The sequence below is a fragment of the Nothobranchius furzeri genome, chromosome 4, assembly GCF_043380555.1.
Source record: "Nothobranchius furzeri strain GRZ-AD chromosome 4, NfurGRZ-RIMD1, whole genome shotgun sequence".
Lineage (NCBI taxonomy): Eukaryota > Metazoa > Chordata > Actinopteri > Cyprinodontiformes > Nothobranchiidae > Nothobranchius > Nothobranchius furzeri.
Genome location: NC_091744.1, coordinates 54274909 through 54294739, shown reverse-complemented (window position 1 = coordinate 54294739; position 19831 = coordinate 54274909). Strand labels below are relative to the sequence as shown.

General features: G+C 41.4%; 1 protein-coding gene across 13 annotated transcripts in view; it reads left to right on the top strand.

The window, feature by feature from the left end:
• Window positions 1-19831, top strand: part of plekha7a (pleckstrin homology domain containing, family A member 7a) — a 262547-nt gene that overhangs the window by 154138 nt on the left and 88578 nt on the right. For 12 of the 13 annotated variants that reach the window (XM_015963838.3, XM_054732798.2, XM_015963841.3 and 9 more), the window contains one exon: window positions 14422-14505. In XM_015963838.3, coding sequence (XP_015819324.1) covers window positions 14422-14505 — 84 coding nt within the window. Of the gene's footprint in view, window positions 1-3853; window positions 4024-14421; window positions 14506-19831 lie in introns of those variants that run through there. The other variant, XM_054732799.1, reaches the window with a different exon arrangement.

The window sequence follows — 19831 nt, the reverse complement described above, 5'->3', positions numbered from 1 at the left end:
TTTAAAATAAATGCTGTGAGTGGAAACACTGACAGGGTTTTTATTCTAAATGCTGCAGTTTGAGAGCAACTGTTCACAGTTTAGTCATAATGTCTATGGGTGTTTCTATGCTTTACATTTTTATTACAGAGTAGTTGAAATAAATATCTAAATATCCAGGAAATGTGTAACGATACACCCATGAAGCAATGTAGGTTTACCAGAAGCTATGTTCATGTAGCCTGGCTAGCATTCCGTACATGTAAGATGGCCACGCCCCTAAGACAGAGCTCAGTCTATGGTTGTACTTCAGTCAGAGCAACACACAACGTGACATAGTCAGGGCTATGGAAATCATTCAGCAGAGCAGTCCACCTTGAAATAAAAGCAAATATGTCCTTTTTTTCTAAATAAAGAACTTAGGTACTTCTCTCTGTTCATATCTCAAAGAAAAGTCTAAATTTAAATCGTCCAAAATTGATGTTAAAGCCGTTTCACACAAGCACCGTTCCTGAGCCGACACCATCTTTGTAATTTTTTTTTCCATCAGAGCTCTGGTGCTAAGCCCGTCAAACAAGCAGAGCGTTGTGATTAGTAGGACACAAAACTGCTCAGGCCAATGGTAGACCTGCTGAGGCTACAATGGAGCGTGGGTAGACTGATCTAGGCTAGTTCTGAAGAACAGTATAGAATAGGACCCTCAAGGCCCAGGACTGATTTATGTGGGTGGGTTGTGGGAATCGGGCTGCTGATAGTGTTGAGGGTGCATGTGAGGGGCATTTAGAAATATTAAGAAAAGTCGTCTTGATGTATTACTTAGAGCATGGCATTGTTAAAAGTAGCTTCACACTGGAGGAGGTTTCTTTATGTCATGATCTATGGTTTCAGGGGGTCACATAGCAGGGTCTTATTACTTTATCTTGACAATCTGCTGCAGTATTGACTGTCATTCTGCAATAAAAATGACATGGCATCACAACACATCGTTGTTCCCGTGTGTGTACAGTTATTTATTAGATTATTAGTAGAATCACTCTTCACTGTAAATTATAATAAAATAAAATAAATAAAAGAATAAAAAATACGTTTTTTGTATTTGTTGCTTTATTGCCATAAATTCTGTTATCACAACTTGTATAGAGATAAACCCCATAGCCCACATCTGCTACTGGTTGGGTGTATCTGTTTGAAAAGAGAATCAGCTGAGCTTACTGGTCTATTGTGTAGCCCCACATACATTTCCCTTCACACCCACAGATTCTTGAGCCAGACTCAGTCTGCGGTGGCTTAGCCTTCTTGCCAAAGCTCCATTTCTATTTGTTAAAATCCTTAACAAGTTTTCATTTTCTAGACTTTGTCCTGATGCAAGCTTCTACTCTTCAATGGCCACACGACTCTGTACAAGACTAAACAGATTTTCTATGACAAAACAAAAACACAGTAAAGAAGTATGAACTCATCCTCATGTCACGCCGAGTTTGGGCTCGGGGCTGTTTGTGCCAATAATGCCAGAGATGTGTGTGTCAGCCGGAGTTACTACGAGCACCGTGCTGAGCAGCTGCCTTGGCTCGCTCAGGCCTTCCTCATCCCCTCTGAGCTGCTGGAGAAGCTCTTTATTTTACTGGGTCACTGTGAAACCAGAGATTGCCGGGCAGCACAAAACATAATGATATAATGAGTAGAATCATGCTTAGTGTATCAGCTGTGGGGTCCATAAGGTCACACACTGGCTTCTAGCAGTTTGCTTGTTCTTACATGTTGGTGTGACGAAGACAACCTGGTGGAAAGAAGATGAAGCTGATAGAGAGGTTATAAGTCTCGCTAATGGTGGTCCTCTTTGTATTCCTGTGGGACCAAGTAGGCAGGAAAATTCTAGATCAATACTTTTCTTGTAAAATAGTACTGAAAGCCATTTCTTGTACAGAAATAAGCATAATTCTTCATTATACAGCTGCAGCAGTAGTTGTGAGAGTCATAAAACAGTGGAAAGGACACTCTGAGCACAAAAATACAGGAACTGTGAAACAGCGAGATGTGTCAGCCCAGGTACGCTGACCTGAGAAACACTAGATGTTTACCCACGCAGACAGAAATGGATCCATGCTCTGTACAGCTTAGATGGCACACTGAACAGACATTTTCTGTTCCTGTGTTATCGTTCAAGATTATATAAATTATTAAATTGTTCATTAGTATTTCTGCTAGTTCTTATTAACCTGCTATTCCCCGGGTCGGTCTAGCCACGCTCCATTGTAGCCTCAGCAGGTTTCCCACTGGCCAAAAGAGATTTAGGTCAGGCCAATCACAACACTTTATATTAGTGGAGAGATGTTTGGCGGGTTTAGTGCCTGAGCTGTGACTACAAAGATGGTGTCAGCTCAGGAACAGCACGCGTTTGAAACGACTTTGGCATCAACCTCGGATGATTTAGACTTGGGCTTCTCTTTGAAACATGAGCAGATAGAGGTACTTAAGTTCTTTATTTACAAAAAGATGTATTTGCTTTTTATTCATTGATGGTGTACGGTGGACGGCCCCTTTGACTGTTTTCCATAGTGATGAACACATCACATAGTTCATTGCTCTGATTGGTCCTACTGCTGTCCAGTTACGCATGGAGATAGTCTGAAAGACAACTGTAGATTCGGGCCCACGACTGAGCTCTGTCTGTGGGTCGTGGCTGTTGGCCTACCAGGCTACCATGTTGACTTTCCGGGTTACTACTTGTACAACCTGCTATTTTAGTCATAGCATGAGTAAATGACTCAGAAGTGTTTTTAGTGACAGAAGGTGTTGCCACTTTTACTATCCTTGTAACAGGAGTAGCAGCTGGTAGGAGATGCTGGGACACAGTGCAAGGCAGAACCACAGCTGACTGGAGCCCGTAGAGAGCTTGGTTTTGATTTTCTAAAGTTACTATATTATAGGAACAGTTTGTTTAAGTGGTTAAATTTCTTTATTCTATGATATATGGCAGTGAGAAAATAATACTAGACTGCATGTTTAATCTAATAAATAGGGTTTATAACATACTGGGACACCTTAAAATACACTAAATTACATAGAGTGATGAAAGAATGTAATACTGTACACCCAGGTATAACTCTGGACGGGTTTGATGTTAATGAATCACCTTAAGAAAAAAACATCTAATGACTGGTGTTCTCTGGCAAATGCCAAAATGTATCTAAATGTGAGGTGCTCATTGAATACCTGTTGAACATGTTCAACAGGTATTCAACTGTACTGATGGCTAAATAGAATTTCAGCTTGTGGTATGTCTTAGTTGTACGGGGATTTGAAATAAGACTTTAAAATTATATTTTTATTATGTTATTTGTTACTTTGTGGGCTGGGATCAAATGAAAGATTGGTATAGTGAGCTTCTCCAAACCTGTGAATGGTCACCACGGTGGTGTTGATCTTTATTTATGGTACAGTTTGGATGTAAACTTTATTACGGTCATATCTGATCTCTGAGCCACATCATAAAGATCCACCCCACAGATAAGACTGGCCTCATGTCTCAGCCCGACCAGCCCTTTGTGGACTATGGTGCACCTTCATTAAGTCCATCAAGGGAACGTTTCCCAGTCTGAGTGGGAGTAAGAGATGGAATGAAGGGCATAGCATGAGAGGGATGAAGTGAGAAAAAAAAATCAAGTGAAAGAGGCAGTTTGCTTTTGTTTATGACGTGTGGGTGGCCGTAGAAACCCGAGGCTTGTGTCCCTACTGTACATTGTGCTTACTGGCCAAGGAGGGAATCTGTGTGTGTGTGTGTGTGTGTGTGTGTGTGTGTGTGTGTGTGTGTGTGTGTGTGTGTGTGTGTGTGTGTGTGTGTGTGTGTGTGTGTGTGTGTGTGTGTGTGTGTGTGACAGAGAGCATGTGAATGTATGTGTGTGGTCAGATTGTGTTTCGTCCTCTTACCTCTCAGCCAGTTATAGGACCATACTGGCACCCCCAGATAGGAAGAGCGTGCAGCATTCACTCATGTTCTCATTCACAGAGGGGCAGTCATGAAGCCAAAGTTTTGACCTCAAACAGGTAAAGTAAAAAAAAAAGTAAATGCTTGCAAAGATTTCAGCTTTTCTGTTTGGTTTTGATTGTGCTGATGAAGCTTCCTGCATCTTCTCAGTGCTGCAGAGCCAGCGGTAGAGAAAGGTGGTGGTGGGCTCTAATGTTACTGCAGCACCACACAGCTGCTGGCAGAAATACCCCGTCTTTACTGCCAGCTACCGAGCTAGCCAAGCAAAGTGTCAGCAGCCGATGCCTGGACTGTTTTCGCTTGCATGTTCATTGTAGATCTTTGAGCTGTGTGGTTTTGAGCGATGCAATACTAAACAGGGCTTTGTAGCGGGTTCTCCAGTTTATCACAGTGATTTCAGTCCAGTCTGGTGGTGCTGAAGGGGAAACACTCAAATTTCACTTGTGCAGAAAAGTACAATCAACAAATAAAGGTTTAGCAAGATGTAGAATAAAGAATGCTGTTGCAACTCACGATACAGTGAAAAATATATTATGCTGTATCCATTACAAGTCTAGTCTGATGCTTAAAAAGTGCATGAATACCGTACTTATGTTAAAGGGGAACTAGGCAGTTTTGGTTTGCTTTTAGCCCCCCCTAGTGTCCGTTTGTATAACCAAAAGCAAAACTTATCTCCTTGCTGTGCGTTCGTCTTTTTAACACCTTAATCTAACATCTGAAACGTCTCCCAGCCTTCCTTAGTGTCTACAGGAGTGATTAATCACTAAATCAAACAAGTCAGCTGTGTTCATGATCTAAAACATGCAGGAAATGTGCTGGAAGCAGACTGCAGCGCCAGATATGCCGGCTCCATTTTTTTACAAGATCCAACAAAGCGGCTCGCCAGTCTGAAGTTACAAGTGGAATATTGTGGCCACAGGGGGCGATAGGAGATGGGTGGCCTTTAATTAACCCTGTAAAAGGGTCATTTTAGCACATACTGACTCAAGAAAATTATTAAAAAATACAGTATGATAAAGTTGCAAAGCATCCCTTTAAAGCAGATATCAGGAGATTTTTCTCAGATGGCACAATCTAGAGACAGAGAAATACACTGCACTTTAAGTCCATCTGCCTATTTCCATGATAACGGATGGAGCTGATGGCTCTTGTTCATGAATGTGCACCTAGAGCACGGCAACTTAAATCATTAATTTTGATTAATCACATTTTAATCATTCAAAAAAATTCCCAAAAGATATTTTATGTGAAAATTAATTTTAGCGAGATGCAGAAAAAAAACAATAGACTCAAGCTCTTTTAATTTCTGAAATAATTATTTTAAATGTTATTATAAGTAAAAAAGGAAATAAATAAATATCATCATCATCATCATCACTTTAATTTATAAAAGCACCTTACAAACATATATCATGTCACCAAGGTGCTGCACAAGACTAAACTAAAAAGATAAAAACAAAGAATATATAGGAACCCAATAAAAAAAATTAAAAACAGCAAAATACAAAACATCAGTTAACACACAGATTTAAAAGCCAGATTATAATAATGGGTCTTCAGCGCCTTCTTAAAAACCTCTACTGACGTGGCGAGTCGCACAGATAATGGAAGATCATTCCATAATTTTGGGTCTGCTACCAAAAAAGCCCTCTCTCCTCTTGTTTTGAGCCTAGTTGCGGGGACTAGAAGCATATGGTGACTCTCTGAGCGGAGCGAACGACTAGGTGTATATGGCTGTAGCAAGTCAGATAAATATTCTGGCACCATCCCATTCAATGTCTTAAAAACCATTAAAAGAATTTTAAAACGCACTCTAAAAACGACCGGTAACCAGTGCAGATCTGCCAGGATGGGTGTCACATGATCATATTTCCTTTTCCCATCTAGGAATCTTGCAGCGGCGTTTTGCACAAGCTGCAGACGAGCTACTGTACTCTGTCTCAATTAAGACAGAGTTACAGTAGTCTAAATGAGAGGTGATAAACGCATGCACAACATTCTCGAGGTCCTTTATAGTTAAAAATGACTTCACTTTGGCCAGACGTCGCAAGTGGTAAAAAGAGGACGATACGACCGCACCCGCCTGTGCATCGAAGGTGAAAGCGTTGGCAATCGTCAGCATACATATGAAATCGAATTCCATACTTCCTCATGATGTCCCCCAGTGGCAATATGTAAATAAAAAACAATAGAACTTGTTAGTTTGATACCACAACGTGCCATTCTTAATTAATGCACCTTTAAAGTAAACATACAAACCCTTATGGTATATTTTATTGTTGAGCAGGTCAAAATAGAATAATAATAAAATAGTCTCAAATGTGTTTTAGAAATAACACAGGTTTGTGACTCATCTACAAATGTCTTACACATTATTTATTAGGGATGTTAGAAAATATCGTTATGTGATATTTTTTCCCGTGCTATTACATCGATATCGAAAAGCCGTGCATCAAATTTTTGGAAGAAATTACATGAAAACATTTGTGTATTTTCTTTTCTTTTGGTGCAATTCTGATGCCGGCCACTAGTTGGCAGCAGCGTGCACTGGGTTTAGTTTCCACCATTGAAATGTAAATCCTCCATTATGGTTCAGATATCTCATGTTAAACATGTTAAGTATCAGTTTGGACTGTTTATTGAATATTCCTACAAATACCGTCTGACTGAATGTATCGCAATACACGTCTCCCCGTATCGTGATACGTATCGTATCGCCAGAATTTCACCAGTACACAACCCTATTATTTATCATAGCTGATGTTGCAGACCAGTCTAGACCATCTGCATCTTTTGTACTCCTGCTAGACGTTCAATAATCTGAGAGTCGATGCCAGCTCACGCTGTACAATCCCAACCCAGTCCTGATGAGGTTTTAACCCGTGTTGGTGCTTAAGCCAAGTCAGGAAGCTGCTTGCAGCTGTGATATTGTTCCACTCAATTGTGATATGTTTATTTCATCATTTGGCCGTGCACAAAAAGACACTTCGTGTTTTGGCAGTGCTCAGTGAGTATTCCAGTTTGTGCAGGTGACTCTGTGTGACCTGTTCTTTCAGGTTGATTTAATGAGCTGTGTTGAATCTACATTCCCCGTGTGAAACATTTCCAGTTTTCTGATAACTGATATTTCCTCGATCTGAGAGGGAGGCACAAACATTTAGATCCCTCGGTTTACCTTTTTGCTCTGAAATATAACCTCAGTATTCTGTGGATTCAAGCAGCACTTCTCTACCTCTTCACACCTCGTGCGCACACGCGTTTGCATGCTGTTGAACAGTGCGGCGTGCTCCGATTGGAATGACCTTGTTGTGTTTTCCCATACTGCACCGACAGCACTCCCCCTTCCTGCACTTCAAACACATTTCATCTGGAAAATCCCTTTAAATAGAAATGACCTTTGACTGAGTGAACACCTACTCACCACATCATTTTCAAAGCTCTGTCAGCTACACATCTGTTACAACAAAGGCAGCAGGTGAGAAATCTAAAGGATGGAAAGATAAATCTGTTATTTATTTGAGTTTAAACCAACAGATCTGCTTTATGGATAAAAAAGATCACTGATGGGGTGTGTGTGTGTGTGTGTTTGTGTGTGTTTGTGTGTGTGTGTGTGTGTGTGTGTGTGTGTGTGCGTGTGTGTTTGTGTGTGTGTGTGTGTGTGTGTGTGTGTGTGTGTGTGTGTGTGTGTGTGTGTGTGTGTGTGTGTGTGTGTATGGGCTTGGAAATGTCACGTGAACTTGAACGTGACAGGGTCAAAGAAGTCAGCTGTCAGCGGTCAGGAAAGTGTCGGTGGGATTCCCTGAAGTCAGGCCTTGGCTTCAGCTGCAGGAGAGCTGCTCTGATCAACTAAAACCAACACAAGTCCAAAACATAAAAAGGGAAAGAGATGAAGAACGACACCTCCAGTGTTGAGGGTCTGACCTCATGAGGAAATTACTATGCAGTGATTTTCTCCAAAATAACTGTGCTTAAATTGCTCTGAAAAGCAAATAATCACATCAGCGCCAAGAAACTTCATTCCCCATGATGCTTTGCACACGGAAGCATTGTGATGACGTCACCGCCTAATACCAGAAACACATTCTGCGCATGTGCGGGAGGCCGTGGAGCTGTTCCCGCGAACTAAGACCATAAATCTTCAGCAAAGACAAAGGAACCTCGTTCTTTTGCCCAGGATACCTGGCGGTAAGGACACGCTTGTCGAACGCTCCGACAACTTGAGCACGCGGAAGCTCTAAGTGCCCAAGTTGAGCCACGAAACCGCTACAAAGCCACTCGAACTCCATCAGGACCTGACTGGGAACGAGCGGAGCTCCATCCAGCTCTCAGAGACGCTGTAAGTTGTCAAACTCAGCACAAAAGAAACTTCGTTCTCTTTGTGTCCAGCCCGTGGAGAAACACTCGTGGAGCCAAACAACGGAGAAAGCATCAAACCGACGGATGACGCTGAAAACTGCGGAGAAAAACGGAGAACCGTCAAATCATAACAGCGGGGGACGCCTCGCTCTTCTGGTGATCAGAAAACTCATTTTTCTCTCTCCTTTTCTCCTCCCGTTTCCTCTATAGTCCAGAATAAGCAATAAAACCGCGCTATTGCTTAAAAAGTAGCTTCGTGTTTTCCTTTTTCGCTCCCAATTCGTCCTTCGGGTCATTTTGAAAGAATAAACTGCTTATTGATCATTGTTTGGTATCTTTACATGTTTTCTGCTTGGCCACGTGGTTAAACTAAAAGATATTATTCGTGATTAATCCTTTGTGTTGTTTCATGATCCTTTGAAATGTTTTGAGTGATTTAAGGTTAAGTTACTGATGATTCTAAGTGCCTTGGAAGTTAAAGTGCAAGTTGCCACTCACACTTTAGCCAGACAAAGGGGTCAGCCATCTTGCATACAGACTCCATTTTAGAAACACACACACATACATACACACAAAACACCTTGAACATTATTTTGAATATACATCCTTTTATTATATCACATGGTTATTATTCATTTATGCCACTGTTTATTCATTTGACAAATTGTTAATTAAACGTTATAAAACTCAGATTTTCGTCTCCAGTAGCTTTGTTGTGTCGAAGAGAAGTCTCTGCTCCAAGGATTCTACGAACTTCAAGAAAGACTGATAAGAGTTTTGGATTCAATTTTTCCCCGGTTAAAGGGGAATGGTGCCCCGTATATCTAAGAATATGTTAATTAATTAATAAATCAGTAAATATTTACATATTTACAGAATTTATTGAAGAATACAAAAGTGAGTTGAAGCTTACTAATTGTTCGCTACCGAATAACCCCAACACCAGTAAGGACAAGGCGGATGTTTGGATCATGGCTTTTTCTCTCTGACGTGTCTCTCTGTGTGTCTGTGTTAGATAGTGAGGAGCAGAAGTATTTGAACATCCTGTGATTTTGCAAGTTCACCCACTTAGAAATCATGGAGGGGTCTGAAATTCACATTGTAGGTGCATGCCCACTCTTAGAGACAGATGGTAAATGGCCTGTATTTGATATAGCACCTTCTAGAGTCATGGAACCCCCAAGGTGCTTTACAACACGATCAGTCATTCACCCATTCACACACACATTCACACACTGGTGGGGATGAGCTACAATGTAGCCACAGCTGCCCTGACAGAGGCGAGGCTGCCGAGCACTGGCGCTACCGGTCCCTCCGACCACCACCAGCAGGCAACGTGGGTTATGTGTCTTGCCCAAGGACACAACAACAGCGACAGACAGAGCGGGGCTCGAACCCGCAACCTTCCGATTACGGGGCGAGCACTTAACTCCTGTGCCACCGTCGCCCCATGGTGGTGTTTAACTGGGAAAGCTAGCAAAATCACAAGGTGTTCAAGTGCTTATGTTCCTCACGATGGATGGATGGATGGATGGATGGATGGATGGATGGATGGATGGATGGATGGCTGGATGGATGGATGGATGGATGGATGGATGGCTGGATGGATGGATGGATGGATGGATGGATGGCTGGATGGATGGATGGATGGATGAATGGATGGATGGATGGATATGTTTGGTAACAAAGCTCTAATCTCAGCTAAGGTTGAATATCACAGTGAATAGCTGAGATGTCAGCATAATGATGAGTCAGGCTGTCTGAAGTTTGTGTCTGGATTCAGCATCCTTTGTAAAACCTAATCTTTTATGATAACATTTAAGAGGAAGTATCATCATGATGCCCCTGAGAGCTAAGGAACGGGATGATTCTGACACTCCAATGCCCCTAAACAAGCAGTAACAATGAGCTCAGCAAGCCAAGGCTGTGAAGATCTGTTGAAGAACTTGAATCATATTGAACTTATTTGTATTTAGCAGACAGTGTGGTGGAAAAATGAATTAAAACATTTTAACTTAATCAACCTCAGGGTTTTTTTTTTCTTTTTTGGTTAAACATAAAATTTCCACAACAGGAAATAAGTGATTGAAATGATTATTTCATCCATCTGTCCATCCGTCCCCAGCCACTTGGGCCAGCACCTCTGGGTGATTCCCAGACCAGCTGTTCCTCCAGCGTGTCCTGGGTCTTCCTTTACGGAGGTGACAGGAGGCATCTAGATGCTCCAGACACAGTCCAACACCTTCTACAAATCCACAACACATATGTACAGTAGATTGGTTAGAAAACTCCCACACACCCGCCTGGACGCTGCGAGCTGGTCCAGTGTCCCACGGCCAGGAAGGAAACCACAATGCTCCTGACTTCCTCCCAACCACACCTCTCCAGGTCTCCTTGCCATTGCCCATGTGAGAGTTAAGTCCCCCAGGAAAAGAAGGGACTTACTGGAAGGAGTGCTTCTATTTTTGTTGATTACATCATTTTTGTGATTGTTTCGAAGCATTCATTTAAATGCAATCTAATTCATTGCACAGCCCAACGTTTTTATTGCATGGAGGACTCAGTTTGAGGAGCAAAATAACAGGAAATGAAAATAAGTGCATTGATATGAAGCACAGTCTGTAGAAATCTTTCATTTCCAGCCATAAAGGTCACTGCTAAAAGGGTTCTGTATAGAGCTTTTAACACTGGTTTCAGCATTTTCCCTTTACACACAGGGTCATCATTACCAGTGTTTCTCAGACATAACACATAATGTCTGTTTTGAACCTCACTGCAGAATGAAAGCAGTGATAAACAGCCTCTCAGGATGCTTACAGCTGCCCCCATTCATAGCCTGTGAGCTCACATGGTTTTATCAGCTTCCCAGGATAAAAGGCCACACAGCAGCTCACAAACACACCACTCTTTGTGTGAATGTGAGAGATCAATATCCAAATTCACAGAGAGGATCTGAGGTGATGACCTCAGCGATGATGGTTTTCTCGTTACTATTTTATGGACAGCCCGCGATAGTTAATGGGTTTAGCGCGTAGCTTTTAATTTTGTACGATCAATATGAATTCTGAATGCATCCGCTACTTCTGACACTCTTGTGTGAATGAAAGTTCCTGTCATCACAGTAATATCTAAAGTGTGTACGTGCTGAACTTGGTGTACCTTCTCTTGCATTACATCCACTCGTTATGAGAATCCGTGTTTTATATTTGGGCTTTAGATCGATTCACTGAAGCTGTTCTCTTTCCAGGTTGGAAAAATTACATGAAAAACAAGAATTTTTGGAGTGCTTGGCTAAATGTTTCTTAGCAAGTTGTGCCTTTATTGTCTGCACCGATCATCTGATGCAGTTTTTGTTCACACTCATCTTGACGCTGATTGGTTAACTTCAAAAAGCAAGTGTTCTCTCCCACAATACATCAGGTCTGAATTCTTTCAGCAGATGGTTTGGTACATATTATTTCTGCCTTTTAATGTATTTTTTAAACTAATTTTAGTTACCAAACAATTTCTAAAAAAGAAAATGAAAGCAAACCATATCACCACAGTATTAAAAGGCTTTTACTTCATTGAAAGGTATTTTAGATCCTCACCAGAAGGTGTTTACCCTCCTCAGCACTCGTTTAGTAAGAGCTGCCAGACTTGTTGATCTGCCAGGAGAGTGTCTCGTTACCCTTCAGAGCTCCGTCCGTTCCTTTTCACATGCCGCAGCTGACTGTTTGTGAGGCATTCCTGCTTTATGTGAGTTGGTCCTTTTGATAAATTAAAGCCCCTCAGAGTCAGAAGGTGATCAACAGGCTTCTGCAGAGTTTGATGAGCTCTAGAACAGGTGAATTAAGTGTGTCAGAGCAGGGAAAGAACAAAAACACGCTCAAGGACTGGAGCTGCCCACTCCTGCTCTAGACTCTGGAAACAACAAGCAAACTTCCAGATTGGGAAAAAGATTCATGAAAAATGAAGGACTTTTAATTTATTCTGAATCTTAGGGCAAAGAGGTATCTCTTATTTTGTAAAGTCTGAAGTTTTCATGTTGATGTTGTTTTAAGAGCCATTCACTTTCCAGTCAGATTCAGTACTCGAATACAGTCGGATTCAGTACTCGATTACTGTTCAGAACAACCAGAGAGGTCCAGGGGCCTAGAGGCACGAGTCTGTGCTGTGCAGAGGATCTGTTTGTAGAGCATTTGCCCTAGACGCTGATCCTCTGATAGACGCTGATCCTCTGACCAGATGTGTCCAGGTCTCAGGATGTGAGCTTTATATCATCTCTGTGAGGGCCTCTCCTGGGATGTTCTCCTGCCATGTCACAAGGTCTCCTGGGAACCTTGTTCTTCTCTAGGATTAGCTCTTCAGCCACATCAAACAGGAGGCTGGAAGCGTGAGTAATAAGAGCCTCTGCTGAACTTAAAGCAGCGTTACTACAGATGGATTTACTTTGGAGCTTAAATGGGCTTAAAGGAGCTTTTTACCATATGATATTGCTATTTCCTCATGAAAAACCAAACCTGTTTCAGCAGCAAATTTTACATTTTATGTTGAAAATCTTTAAACACGTGGATGGAAAAGGCATCACTCCTTCCTCCTCCGACATCAGGCCCTGCGCCTCTCCCTGAAACTAGTCTCTGTTCTGAAACCTAACTTGGCTCTCAAGGGTTTAAAACAGCATGATATGACACTTTAAAAGTTTGTCCCTTTCAGGAATGAAGATTTTTTTTTTAGAAATCCATAAAAGTCTTACCCTGTAATGTGATATAATCGAGGCCAGAGGTGGAAAGTAATGAATTACATTTACTCACGTTACTGTAACTGAGTAGCTTTTTAGTGTATTTATACTTTTTGTCATTTTTTAAATCTGTACTTTTACTTTTACTCGAGTACGTTTTTAAAAAAGAATTGTAATTCGTTACATTTTAAATCATATCCGTTGCTGAGTAAAAATAAATTATAGGCTTAATAAATTAAAAATATTGCGTGTAGCAGCGTCGGAACAGGAAGAGACACCTGCATGAGCACCGCGTCTAAACCGTGGGGGTGTGGGTGTACACTTCTGCTCCAAAACATCAGTTCATCATCAAGCGGATTCTCAGGGCTTTGCTCATAAACAGAAGACCTGCAGGCCTCTGTGAGTTAAAACATCCTGATACTGTTCAGGTGTAAACATTGAGCTCCATCCCTGTGTTTGAACTCAGAAGATGCTCCTTGATGCCACAGATATGTGATGATTTAGCTTGTTTCTTTATTTTACTCCAGAATAAGAGATTAAATTATTACTAAAGCAGTTCAATGTAGTTAAATTAGTCATGATGTGTGTGTGTGTGTGTGTGTGTGTGTGTGTGTGTGTGTGTGTGTGTGTGTGTGTGTGTGTGTGTGTGTGTGTGAGTGAGTGTGCGCACACATGAGCGAATTGTGAACTGGCATTGTGATTTTGCACTACTTAGATGTAGCCATCCTTACGCTGACAAAAATGTAACTAAGTAACTTTTACTTTGAGCACATTTTATTTATGATACTTTTTACTTTTACTTGAGTAAAAATTATCAAAGTATTGGTACTCGTACTTAAGTAGGAAATTCTATTACTCTTTCCACCTCTGATGGAGGCAATATGTCAATTTCTTTTGCTAAGTCCATCCCCTGTCCTGTAGGGACACACACACACACACACACACACACACACACACACACACACACACACACACACACACACACACACACACACACACACACACACACACACACACACACACACGGTGACCCTCCATGCCACCCTATTGTGTTTACCCAGTTGGAAGCTTTTACACTCTGCTTGAGGCGTTGAATGGCCGACTGAATGAGTCGGTAAGTGATGGAGGCCCAGGCGTGACCTGTCCAGCATTTGTGCTGAGGTCACCAGTTTGCTCCTCACATGAAATGGGTGGGGTGAGTAGGGTCCAGCAGCCAAGCCCATCAGGATACTGGGCTCCGAGTCTCCACACTCCTCTGCAGAATGATCAGCTGTGTGTTGTTGGGAACACAGGATGAGTGATGTTTTTATTCAGCGAAGTCTTCAGAGTGTTCACGAAGCAACAGAGGCTGATCACCTTTTGTCTTTTCTGTTCACTTCAGCCACAATGATAGGACCACATCATTCTGTCATCCTGTGACTGGACAGGTTTCCTCTGAGAACATGGACTTCGTCCTGCAGGATCAGTGAGTTCTCACGTTTGTTGTTCTACTGCATGTTTGACTTTGTTGTTTCAGTGCTGGATTGATGTCCTCTTGCAGCTTAGAAAAAGCTTTTTTAAAACACTAAACATATTTATTTAATTAGTCTATGCTGTGGCTTACAGCCTATTTATTTTTAATTATTACCTATAACACACAGAAAGAATGACAAGAGATGTTTGCTGCTTTTTTTGCAAATAATTTTTATTTTTGTTTAATTCTGATGAGCGCTACCTGCCATGAATCATGTTTTAAATGTATTTAAAAGTTTATCTAAAGTGGATGCCAAGGTGTGTCTGGGTGGGTGGATGTGGAAGAGTTCAGTAAAGTTTCAGGTTGCTTTCCGTCTGACTTACAAACATGAAAGAAGAAGGAGCAGATGAATTTCTCAAGGACACAAAATGACGTTGGGTTTGTTTTTCCTTTCTGCTGCTTGAGGAGGCTGCTGTTCTTTCTCCTATAGGAGGAAAGCAGCATGTAGCACAGCACAGAGATGGACCGGCCTTCTCTTTACTAACTGTAATGGTTTTAATTATTGTTTCGGAGCTTGTAATGAGTATTTTATGTGACTGACTCATCTTGTTGTGTGTACAGATATTGATGTTTGACAGAATGAAAATGTTTAGTCTTATTTAACCCATGTGGGCTAACAGCACTCATAGCAGCACGGCAGTCACTAACTAAGGCCCAAATCCGATTTTATTTTGACCAAAACCTTAATATTATGTGCAGATATTTAATGACTAAATGGCAATTAGAAAGCTTCTGGTTCAGCTTCAACCTTCGCCTGGAGTTGAGACCTCAGAGCTGCAGAGGTGGAGACCCTTAAACCCAGACTGGCCTCTGTCATCCATTATATCATAACCTCTGGTGGAACTGGCATGGCTGCTGGTTTAAAGACCTCTGTGTGTTTTTAGACAGATAAGAATAAATCAATCTGTTGACTCTCTCCCTTAGGTCAACGTTATGCAATCTGTATGTGAGAAAGTGAATACAATATAAGATGGTCTTAGGGATGGCAAGCTACATTTTGTAATGTTTAAAGGTGCATCAGCTGCCTGAGTCGTCCTGAATGCAACTCAATGAAGAACAATTAATAAAGGCGTTGCAGCTGCAGCTCAGATGAAGGAACACATTAAACTGTAACGAAGTGTCACAGCACAGTCGCAGTTTTCAGGAACCGATTCTCTTTTCATGTTTTCTTTGTTAATTCAATTTCGCCTCATTTCCTCCTCCTCCCACATCCTTGTAGCTCAGTCATGTGACGGACCACCAGGGACAAGAATCAGAATAATTTTACATTTACAGACATGAAATTAAATTCTTTCACATGCGATGCTGAAAACTCGCACACAGACTAATGAAAACCTCTGAGAATCAACATCATTTGTCTCTTGTTTTATGCACAGTTTATGAATGCTTTTTGTCTTCTCCTGATTCTCTTCAGCTGCTTTTCTCAGGTTTTATCCAAACTATCGTTTATCGTTATTTTTATTCTCTTTTCTGTAATCATCGTTCATTGTTTCCGTATCTTGGTGCATCAGCCTTCTTTGCCTTTATCTCTGCGACTAGTGGAGGTTTGACATTCAAGATCTAGATCATGACGTAGCCATTCAGGTAGATATTCAGGTAGTGCACAGATGGCCCCAGAACATAAACGCCAGCTACCTCAACAAAACATAAGACATGACCTGTCCTCATATTTAATAGACAGCTAAAGCTAGAGCAACTTTCTTCTTTAGTTATTTTATTCTGAGGTTTTGTTTATGTAGCAGGAAGTGGTCGTCTAGTCTGACTCGGACCAGAAGCGGTTTTCCACCAACGAGCTCTGACTCTCTCTGTTCTCCCATTTTCTATGCTTCATCTCATATTCACGATGTTCTTTCCTCTCTTTCCTCCATCTCTCCATCACAGATAAATGAGACGGTTGCATTTTCCACCAGTTCCTAATGGATCTGTCTTATTAGCAGCTGTGTAGGCGTGAAACGGGTCTGTTCAAACCACTATGATAATGTGTCTCAGAAACACACACACACACACACACACACACACACACACACACACACACACACACACACACACACACACACACATTAGTACACGTGAGGCTGTGAAAATAGGTTTTATACACATTAGGGTAGAAAGGGGCAGTGGACACACATCAGCGCTTATTATCCTGTTGCTCGGGGTCGGATTGGAGACTTACAGCATCAATCAGACATCGTCATCATTACAGTAAAAATATTATTCAACGTCATTTATGAAAGATTTAAACCCACACAAGAATATTAAGAGTTCTTCCTGGATGAAGATGGATACTTGAAGCTAAATGATGCGTCTCTTACAACTCAGCAGCTGGTTTTATACTCAGCTGAGCTTCAGGAGAAAGGTTTCAAATGCTGCCGAGCAAAAAGTTTTAGATTTTTTCAGACAAAATAAAAATAATCACAGAACTTGTTTAATGAACTTAAATCATTATCATAAAGTAGGTCTGGCTGGTGTATTTGCTGTAAAAATAGAAACTTAATGTCTGTCATGAACTATTCTTTTTCAATTACAACATACAGGGAGTGCAGAATTATTAGGCAAGTTGTATTTTTGAGGAATAATTTTATTATTGAACAACAACCATGTTCTCAATGAACCCAAAAAACTCTTAATTTTTTTTAACCATGTCCTGTCTGGCTGTGAAGCAAACAGAATTGATGTCTGAATGCTGGTAACAAGCCTTACAGATTCACTCTCAGGTGGAGCATCAAAGCGGCTGTTTTTAATGTCACCCCTGATACTTAAAACTTTATTGTTATTGTTTTTGAATGCTTTGTGATTCCGACCAGACACGGAGTCAGAGGTGAAAGAGAAAGGAAAAATATCAAAGCTGAATGTTTTTGGAAGTAGTTTTTAGTTTGTTTGTAGTTGTAGCTATTTTAGGGGGATACCTGTGAGTGCAGGTGACTATTACTGTGCATAATTATTAGGCAACTTAACAAAAAACATATATACCCATTTCAATTATTTATTTTTACCAGTGAAACCAATATAACATCTCCACATTCACAAATATACATTTCTGACATTCAAAAACAGTACAAAAACAAATCAGCGACCAATATAGCCACCTTTCTTTGCAAGGACACTCAAAAGCCTGCCATCCATGGATTCTGTCAGTGTTTTGATCTTTTCACCATGTAGCGTAATGGTTTATGGCTCTTTTATGAAAGAGGAACCATTCTACATATTAATCTGGAATAATAATTTTAACAAAATTAATAACCAAATTTATAGAGATAAGAAGACCCAAAGGTTGTTTTCATCGATAAACTGACGATCATATCCGGGTGTCTGTGTTTCAGTTCAATGAAAAGACAAGTTTGAAATTTAAGAGTTTTAATTCTTCAATTTAAACTAACGATTTGAAATGACAATCATAGGAAACAATCAACATTGGCAACCTTGTTGGACAATCTTTAACAGTTGATATTCTAAGCTTGCACAAATAGACCTTGTTGGATGTGCTAAGATTGAGGATGATGTAATTATGAATGCGTGCATGCATGTGTCTGAGATTGCTTCAGGGAGAGAAAAGGTGATCTGAGTGAAAAGTGATGTTTTGCCATTAAACTTTAGTTCTTATTAGAAAACATCATCAAAACGCTATCTGGTCATGTTCTGCCTCACCGCATTTAGGACCCTCTTTTAGATCCTGACCGAAGGAGGATGTTTCTCCAGATGCCACCTTGGCTGACAGAGAAGACGAAGGTGTGCGACGGTGCAGTCCAGAGTTGACCTCGGTACACGTTGATGAAGCGTTTAGCAGATGCGCTTTCTCAAGTTTAAATTATCTCAGAAATCAAAGACTCTGGGACGAGTCTGCGTTAGTGGGTTGCATTTCAGCTATTCTGTCTGGCTTAACAGAAATAGCGGGGTGGGGGTGGGGGGGGGGTGGGGGGGGGTGGGGGGGGGGTGGGGGGGGTGGGGGGGGGCAGAAAAGCCGGCAGGGCTCCTTTCCCCGTGGCGTTGGTTCCACACTTCTTCTCTCTTTCGTTCTCTCTCTCGAACTGACTAACTTACCAAAACCACTTCTCTTCCCAAAGCAAACTTGTTGTGCGTAGAGCAAATGTGTTTTGGAGTTACTGTGAATCCAGACCTGTGTGAGCGAGTGTGAAGGTAATCACTAAACATCTCCCAAAAACATTATTTAATTAAGTATACTGATTCATTATAGTTCATTATGATTACCCAAAGCATAATAATCATTCATTTGATTAAAATACATTTATAATGAGCAAAGTGATAAAATGATTATTTAGCATTAATAAACAAAGAAAGCGTAAGACTCTTTTATTATGACTATATTGTGTGAGAAGTCCTTCTTCTGAAGATGCAGGTGTTCTCGATGTTGTGGAGTCCTTCAGACTTGCTGTCGGCTCAGGTCTTAATCTGTGGGTGAAAGTGCTGCGTGACCCAGCTCTGACCCAGCCGGGCAAATACGACCTTTGGCACAGAAAACCCATACTTCCTCACGTTACAACCATCAACATTGCATGCAGCAGCAACCACAGCCTCCCAGACACTGTTCAGAGAGGTGTACTGTTTTCCCTCCTTGTAAATCTCACATTTGATGATGGACCACAGGTTCTCAATGGGGTTCAGATCAGGTGAACAAGGAGGCCATGTCATTAGTTTTTCTTCTATTATACCCTTTCTTGCCAGCGACGCTGTGGAGTACTTGGACGTGTGTGATGGAGCATTGTCCTGCATGAAAATCATGTTTTTCTTGAAGGATGCAGACTTCTTCCTGTACCACTGCTTGAAGAAGGTGTCTTCCGGAAACTGGCAGTAGGACTGGGAGTTGAGCTTGACTCCATCCTCAACCCGAAAAGGTCCCACAAGCTCATCTTTGATGACACCAGCCCAAACCAGTACTCCACCTCCACCTTGCTGGCATCTGAGTTGGACTGGAGCTCTCTGCCCTTTACCAATCCAGCCACAGGCCCATCCATCTGGCCCATCAAGACTCACTCTCATTTCATCAGTCCATAAAACCTTAGAAAAGTCAGTCTTGAGATATTTCTTGGCCCAGTCTTGACGTTTCAGCTTGTGTGTCTTGTTCAGTGGTGGTCGTCTTTCAGCCTTTCTTACCTTGGCCATGTCTCTGAGTATTGCACACCTTGTGCTTTTGGGCACTCCAGTGATGTTGCAGCTCTGAAATATGGCCAAACTGGTGGCAAGTGGCATCTTGGCAGCTGCACGCTTGACTTTTCTCAGTTCATGGGCAGTTATTTTGCGCCTTGGTTTGCCCACACGCTTC